At 36.2% G+C, this 9003-nt stretch overlaps 1 protein-coding gene across 3 annotated transcripts in view; it reads left to right on the top strand.

Moving 5' to 3' along the window:
- Positions 1 to 7722, top strand: part of LOC108690017 (monocarboxylate transporter 5-like) — a 14521-nt gene extending 6799 nt beyond the window's left edge. For all 3 annotated transcript variants that reach the window (XM_018197068.1, XM_018197066.1, XM_018197067.1), the window contains exons 2-4: positions 3048 to 5944; positions 6034 to 6319; positions 6542 to 7722. In XM_018197068.1, coding sequence (XP_018052557.1) covers positions 3563 to 5944; positions 6034 to 6319; positions 6542 to 6720 — 2847 coding nt within the window. In that variant the 5' untranslated portion in view covers positions 3048 to 3562 and the 3' untranslated portion in view covers positions 6721 to 7722. The remainder of the gene's footprint in view (positions 1 to 3047; positions 5945 to 6033; positions 6320 to 6541) is intronic.
- Positions 7723 to 9003: the final 1281 nt, after the last annotated feature.

Raw genomic sequence — 9003 nt, 5'->3', positions numbered from 1 at the left:
ATATATATATATATATAATTCATTTTAAGTACAAGTGTATACTACCGGTGTAGCTATAAAAAATATAAATCTGTTGTACATGGCAAAAATTAGAGTATTTTTTGGATTTCTGTAAAATAAGAATTATATGTATAACATATAAAATAATTTCGAGTATGTTATAACAGTTTCTTAAAAAAATGCTGTAGAAGCTCAAGCAGGAGAAATGCCGCTTACTGATGTTTAACATGAATGCGTGTGAATGAGTGCACATTATCACACACACATGATTCCAAGTTCGTTCATGATTCGTTTTCCTTCAATGTTGATAACGAACTCTGCGGTCACTTTCTCATTTAGCAACCATTATTTCATTAACATTGATCGATAAACCTTGTGCACACGCCAAAAGGCCTTTTTTAAATGCTATCCCTTTTTTTGCTATTATTTAATTACAAATAGTGCTTCAATGACAAATCATTGATTAATCGATTTCTTATGAATCTTTATGATCACGTTTGCGAGATATATGATTCATTCTCAGTTTCACATATATTTACACTGAATTTAATAATTCTTAAAATTATTTGCGATTTACAAGAGTTGTGTTGCACCACTTTGCGATTAAATTATAATGTGAAAACTATGGTAAACAATTTGCAGTCAATTAAATGCGCGTAACTACGTAAGTGCAAGTATCGTGGATCGTATATGACAATGGAATTGATGGAGTCACGACAACGTTCTACCATTAATGCGTAAACGATACAAAAACACCGTGGCGTTGAATTTAGACCGTGAACGTACCCTGATTTATTTGTCAATGGGCTCAAAGCCAAAATTACGCAAAATTTTCTCGGCCAAGCCGCCTATTTCTCCGTCCCTATGTATGATCGAACAACGAAACAAATAGATGAATTTCAGACTCTCTCTCTCTCTCTCTCTCTCTCTCTCTCTATATATATATATATATATATATATCTATCTCTTTCGGAGAATTTTATAATTTTTAAAAATAAAAGAAATAATCTAATAGTAAGCAATCTAATTATCGTCAAAATAAGATATATATGTCGCCAGTCCGTTCGATAAGTCATATCACGTGATTGTAGTATAATACGAAATCAACACCAATTTTATCAAATTTCTTCTAACCCAACACCAAAACAGTTGCCTTGCTTTCTAAATGGTTATCTTATTTTATTTTTGTTAGCGTTTTACAAATTCTTTTACAATTTGTAATTTTTTTCAAGTATCTAGGTATATAATTTATCTCTCAAACCCTACTTTATCTTGACAAGTTATTTCTATACATATAGATTAATTTTCAGTAAAATTATAATTGTATGTTTTTTTTCTTTATACTTAACGATATGCCATATTATCGGAATGTATCATGTCTCTTATCTGTATGTATCTCAAAATGTAGTTTACCTTTTGGCACTTTTGCTCACTTTTCGCGCGTAAATTTCTACCTTGAATACATTTCGGCTATTTATGCACCGTGCGCAGCATTCGCGTTCGCGTGTTAAGGTTCCACGCAAAAAGTTAAATGGTCGTCTTCCTCTGATTGTGAGTTAAGTAACTCGACAAGATGTAGGTCAACATTAAATCTACAATTACTTTTGACAAACGCAGAAGAAGTTATAACATATTTAACTGTTTTATATTTTAATTTAATTAAATCGGTCAGTAAACGAAAGTTTATCAGAGCACAAGGAGACATCATGGAGACATTTAATAAAATATATTGTCAAATTGATGGTATTATTTGGCATTAAACTTAATTTTGAAATTCAAGTTTCTTAATTTTGCACTTTGTATGTACTTGATATATATTTTTCTTGTAAAATAATATGCGATTTTGCAATAAAATGAAGTATTCGATCATAATGATCTTAATATATAATATAATCCTTAGATTTTTCATAATTTTCTAATGAAAATTTCTAAAAATTTATACAGTAAAAAAATGATTGTATAAATAAAGTTCCAGTTAAATACTATCGAAATGTAATATTAAGATTTCTCTACAGTTCATTAAAAAAGAAAGAAAAAAAAAGTTTAATTGGCATCTAGATACCTATCATATTAACTAATAAATTGAAGAATCAATAAAGAGATAGACATTTTTCATGCATCCAAAGATGAAACCTTTTTGAAGATTGCGGCGCAGCACTGCGACAAGTCATGTGTATGTTGCGTTGTGTCACGTCGCATGTCGTGTCTCATTACATCAGATCGACACTGACCCTTTAATATTTGCACGCACTTGAAATTTTTATGTAGGTATACTAACAATGAAACTTTGAAAATAAATTACAATCGGCATGAAGAAGCCTAGGTAGAAGGTATAAAAGAAGAAGGAAAAGAGATCGTATGATACACGCGTGATCATCGTGGACACCGTTAAATCCTTAAATTGATAGCAACTCATACACAATGAGCTTCATTTATAATCGCTGACTCTAACTCGAGCTACTTCGGCCGGTTACGAAATGCCAGAAGCGAGTCACACTGTGGAGTATCTTTGCCAAACATCGAACTTGGAACGTCTAATAATGCTCGAGAATGTTGCTTTAGCGAGTAAATATAGCCGAGTGAGACATTTTTTTCGCGACTGCGTGCGTCACTTTGATCATGTTATTATCGCGCGTTTAGATGGTAACGGGATATACGTCTATACGTTTATTATTATATTATATATCATTTGATTCGATTTACATTCTATTTACTATAGATTGAACGAAAGAACTATAGATAGTAGGATCTTAGCGATAGTTTGTGTTTTCAGAAAAAAAAGCGTATTCTAACAAATATCATAAAAACGTGACTATTACAAATGGTATAGTATTGCTTCTGTTATCTCTTTTAATTTAATGATTCATTGATGAAAATTTACTCGCACATTTCTGTATATTCCCTTCTCATCCTTTTTTGTATTTCCTCTTTATCTACTTATGTCTATCTACTCATCTATTTTAACTATCAATTAGAGAATTTAAGTGCGACGCATATATGCATATATATCGCTGACAAGGAGATGACTGATTTTTCTTGTTGTGCAGAATACAACACTAGAACCGAAGCAGTACGTTTCGCCGCATGGGTGCCTGGGTTGACGAACGTTTCGCGGAGGAGGAGGTGGTCCCAAGTAATCAAAGTGCTACTTGGACTTGGAGAATCCGGAGCCGCAATTGCAATGGTGGTGGACCATTGCATGGTCGACCGGGTGCCGACTATCAATCGCCAGACAACCTTACATCGATCTGGTCGTCCCTATTGTCGTTGCGTCGTCAATTCACCAGGCAGCTTTATGAGTGGCCTTGTTTACCGTTGTTTAAGTCAAGGACGAAATTAGATTTTTATTAAATCGATCATTTCGATTTGAGGGGAAGGGGCCGCCCAAATTTCCTTGCAAATACAATTGCTCGAGTTTTTGTTACCGCGTGTGATTGCTTGTATGTCTATATATGTGCGTATCGTATACGGTATCAGTTTCACGGAGAGGAAAATTGGATCGTAAGTATTTTGATATCTTGAAAAAAAAGTGAATATCTTTTACATTCTTCGTTTCTTCAATATGGCCGAGTGGACCAAATTTAATGATGAAGACAAGCAGATTCGATTCGACGAACGAACGACGAATGATATGATCGTGAGGCAATCGTATGCCGAAACAAGCGATGATAAAATTACCAACAGAGGTTTACATATGTCGAACCATCGAAAAAATTGTAATTGTGATCACTATCATGAGGAGGCGATTATGGATTCGAGCTCGGTTCGGGAATTAGAATACGTCAATGACTTTCAAAACAAAACGGAGTCATTGGAAAATGCGCAAAAGAAAGAAGAAGAAGAAAAAGAAGAAGATGAAGAAGAAGAAAAGGAAGAAGAGAAGGAGGAAGAGGAAGAAGAAGTAAGATTCGTGGAAAATGACCCGAAACGAATGGAGCAATTGGGCTCAAGGATACGTCGGGAAGTTCGTCAAGAGCTAAAAGATGATTCGCAAAATATGCAAAGTTTACCAAAGAGGCCCAACAGCCTTTACAGAGAGGATGCATCTAATCCGCAGAAACTGAAGAGTGTTTTCAATGAAAGGGGTACAATTTTTGGATCCCCTACCAGAATTGGACTGTCGTCCAAGAGTTCATTGACCGAGAAGAGCACTGAGAAACTTGTGAACGGCAAGTCTCCAAAAGAAGATAAGCAGCAGCATCACGTGCAATTCAACAAAGAGCAACAGTTACGTCACACATCTGAAGAAAGACCGCATCCAAGTCCGTCAATCTCCACATCTACCACAAGCAGTTCCGAAGACAATTCCAGTTTGGGACAGTTTTGCGAAGCTAGGCCTCCCGACGGAGGTTGGGGCTGGGTCGTCGTAGCGGCCTCTTTTATGGTAAACTTGATTGCGGATGGCATTACCTTTTCCTTTGGCGTAATATATGTCGAATTCCTTAATTATTTCGGCGAGGGCAAGTCCAAGACAGCGTGGATAGGTAGTCTTTTTATGGCGATGCCATTGTTGTCGGGACCGGTGGCAAGTTTCTTAACCGATCGATATGGATGTAGAAAAGTATCTGTAGCCGGTAGCATCTTGGCAACAGCTGGTTTCGTTGTAAGTTCCTATGCGAACTCTATGGAAGTACTCATCTTCACATTTGGCATTGTAGCAGGTTTTGGCTTGTCCTTGTGTTTCGTCGCAGCGGTGGTAATCGTGGCGTACTACTTTGACAAAAAGAGATCTTTTGCTACCGGTCTATCAGTATGCGGTAGCGGAATCGGGACTTTTATCTTTGCGCCTGTTACACAAAATCTTTTAGCGGAGTACGGCTGGAGAGGAACCACGTTGATTCTGGCAGGATTGTTTTCGAATCTCGCTGTATGTGGATGTCTGATGCGGGACCTCGAATGGACTACCACTAGAGCAAAAGCGAAAACTCAAGAGAGGAGAAAGAATCGAGAAAAGAAGAGATCTAAAATACAGAGTTCCAGCGCAGATTCCTTTTCCGCCACCAGCTCTGCAAACACGACCACGCAAATACCTCATGGTGATTCTAAAAGAGGTTTTGCATCAACCAACGCGATAATTATTGAGAATCTTCGGCAGCAGGATATATGCAACGAGGAGAGTGGTGAGAAATTATTTTCTAGCTTAGTGAATTTACCTACTTTCGTCAAGAATGGAGAAAAAGTACCTCTAGAGGTGCTAGAACTGCTCAGTACGAATAAGACTGAGACTGTTTACAATGTGCTCCTGCAAAACTATCCAAGTCTTTTGATATCGTCGAGGAGTTTCAGTGATTCTGGGACGCTGCACGATCATCTGAGTACTCCCTCAGCTCGATTTATAACTGCACCTAGTTCATTAACTGAAAATAAGGACGAGGGCCGTGACTTGCGCAGCGAGCAGCATCAGCATCAGCATCATCATCATCATCATCATCATCATCATCATCATCATCATCATCATAATAATCATCAATCGGTAGAACCGGCATATTTATGGTGGCTGAAGAAAATCAATTTCGATACTCCGTTAAGGCGATCTAGCACGTTGGAACAACCGAGGAAGTTGCCCACTGCCTATTTAAAGGATATCAGAATGCATAGGCACAGTCTGACTTACAGAGGAGCTATGCTCAACATCAATCGATATCGTTTGCGAGCTTCAAGCTGCCCGGACATCTATAGAAATTCAATGACTACGATTGCCAAGACGAAGCTCGTTTGGTATGCTGGACTCTGGGAATTTTGGGACTTGATCGTCGACATGCTGGACTTTTCGTACTTTGCTGATCCGAGATTTCTACTGTTCGCCGTCAGCAACTTTCTCTTGCACACGTGGTACGATGTGCCTTATGTCTACCTAACGGACAATGCGATCGAAGTTGGATTTAGTGAGACTGATGCGTCTATTTTGATCTCGGTGATTGGAATCGCTAATATGGGCGGCGAGGTAAGCAACGGTGGAAATGTTTAGCTAAATAAATGGCATTTCGATTTGGTAGTTTTTTTCTAGTGTTAAAACTGAACCTTTTTTTACAGATTCTTCTGGGTTGGGCTGGTGATAGGGCGTGGGTAAATGCATCTATTGTGTATGCAGTGTGCATGGCGCTCTGCGGTACCGTTACCGCTCTGATACCAATAGTTATCAACGACTATTACACTTTATGTGCAATCTCTGGTGCCTTTGGATTATTCATCGCAGCAAATTACAGTCTTACCAGCATCATCCTTGTTGAGTTGATCACATTAGACAGATTCACCAACGCTTATGGTCTTCTGTTACTTGTTCAAGGAATTGCCAATCTCATGGGCCCTCCGCTAGCTGGTAACTTTCTTACGTGGCAGTGGCCCGAAACTTTATCATCACAAATTAATAAATAAAATAGTTACAAGCATTGCAATAACAAAAAATTGAATTGATCAATATTAATTGAACACAATATATTCTGACAGAATTATCAATTGGTAAATTAAAAATTTCTTTTTCTAAACACTGAAACACGCTGAGCGAATAAGGAATTCTTAAAATAAAGTATTTCTTTTTCAGGATGGCTGTACGATATCACAGGCACGTACAATCTATCCTTCTACTTGGCGGGATTGTTTATTGCGTTAAGTGGCGCATTGTTATTAGTGATGCCTTTAATCAATTTGTATCGAAAGTGTCGAAACGAATCTAAAGGGGTAACTACTGATAAGGATTTCAATGCGATAAACAGTGTGTAAATATGCTGGTATTTATTAAAGGAACCAGTCAGAAGGAAAGAGCTATAGAGAGACAAATAATGATTGTCGATCAATTGTCAATCGCAATTGGAATCACGTGTTAATAAGGAATATGAAAGAAATTGCAATACAAATTGCGAAAATTGTCACGGGCACCCCTTAATTTCGTTATAGTGTTATTTCACGAGTTGCATGCTATACACGAGTTGCTAAAGCCGGCTGTGGTGTATTACATAATTAATTATAATTATAATTAAACCTATAATTTGTCGAAACACCCTATGGGTTTATCGACTTTTCGCAACAACTAATGTAATGAGCAACTTGAGAAATGTTATATAAAAGGAAAAAAAAATGATAAAAAGTCACATTGGTGGAATGACTCTCCGACTTTGCATGGTTATCACTTATCAGTTAATGCTTAATTACGAAAACCTTTGTGAAAGTTATGAGGTCATTTCTAATCTCTTAGACATTAGCACTAAGAAAATTATTTCGGGGATACAGATGTAGCTTTTTTTTAATACTTTCAATAGCGTAGAGCGATATAGTAATACCTATTCTGTGTACAAATTAGAAACATGCCGCTTGCAATAATATAAAGTCAAAGTAGAGAGCTTACAAATAGCTCGAGTTACGAGTTACGCGTTGCCGTCGATGATTGCATGTATCTTATTCGAATGGATATACATATACGGATACACATATGTATATTTTTTGCACGGTAACTAATTAATTGTAAGAATAATTTCGAATCTCTCAGGATATTGATGGGCAATCGATGCATATATAGCGGTTCGAAATCGGCACATGTCGTGTCCTGATATATATACAGAAAAAACGTATGAGCTCTATGCATGCTTGTAGTCGCTATTTCTTCGCCGAACGAATTGTATTCTCAAGTTAGACTGTACTGTACAGTTGACAAAAATTGACAAGTTATCCCCTCTCCTCTGGATAACGCGAAAAATATATTGTAAATTAATCATCGCGCCACATACCCCAAACTTTTATAATTGTCTTCGTGTGTCCTTCACGTACGAGTTTCGCGAGTCACTCTCGTGTGTTTCAATTAATTATATTATTATATAATTCAATTAAAATTGAAATGAATTTTAATTGAATTTCATTTCGTTTACATTTCGTAATCATATTTTTCAATTTGCTAAAAATGTCATCGATGAGATTATTATTGTAACGAGTTCTCTTAACAGTTAATGCAAAAAATTAAAATTGTAATAAATTGCAGGGCAAGTTCTTTTTTCTCATAGAGGGCGATGCGCGTATTTCGTACGGAAAGCACGTCTATAAAATAGACACATGTATATAGCTTTTCTGTGATCATAACTTGCCTCCTTATCGATTTTATGAGTTACAAGTAGACTACTACCTCCGTTATTACAGCATACATGTATGTATGTACATATACATACATTACATGCAGATGCGTTCACATTCATTTTCGTAATTATTAAGTGTAATCTTTGCTTGTATTAATCTCACATAGTTGATCGTTCTATCTTTTTGTTCTTTTTTAAAAGAAAAAATACGTTGGTAGCACAATGTCATCATTATTAGCCGCGTTCCGATATGCATTGTCAATACTGAAAATCTGTAGTTCACGTTACGTAGATTTTCAATACTGGCAGTGCCTATAATACCGGAACACGGCTATTGTAGCGATTTACAATCGTATACATTATACAATAATATGAATGAAAAATAATGGTATTTAATAACAGTAAAAGTGTGAACACGATGAAATATTGGCAATCAAAAGTCTTTATTCATCCTAAAGACTTTTGAATAGAATGTATATTACTTAGCAAAATGAACACTTTGCTGCATCCATTGCGATGAATAGCAACGCCATACGAGGTAAAGGTTCTTTAAAACTAGTCAAAAATCGTCGTACAATATTTTAGGTATTATATCGATTCCAAAAAATTTTATATTCCAGAATATCTCTTATAGTCGTAGGAATATACGTATATATACATAACATTACGAGGCCTTTATACGGAGAAAGAAAATACGAAAGATATTTACTTTCACAGAATTAAGCATTAGATTAGGTAGCAATGACTGCGTAATAAGTTTTGAATATTCTTTGTTGGAGTACCGAATTGACACTTAAGATCAAGTATAATTTGATATTCCAAAGTATAATCGTAAACCGATCAGAAGAATTGAATTCGAATTTGAATTCGTAAGTTTGACTAAACATAATACATATTATATTTCCGATTAGATATACGAATCGATCGGTGTCATGTAATCATG

Source organism: Atta colombica, unplaced genomic scaffold (genome assembly GCF_001594045.1).
Source record: "Atta colombica isolate Treedump-2 unplaced genomic scaffold, Acol1.0 scaffold29, whole genome shotgun sequence".
Taxonomy (NCBI): domain Eukaryota; kingdom Metazoa; phylum Arthropoda; class Insecta; order Hymenoptera; family Formicidae; genus Atta; species Atta colombica.
The sequence above is the reverse complement of the archived record's forward strand: the minus strand, read 5'-3'. Positions and strand labels throughout refer to the sequence as shown.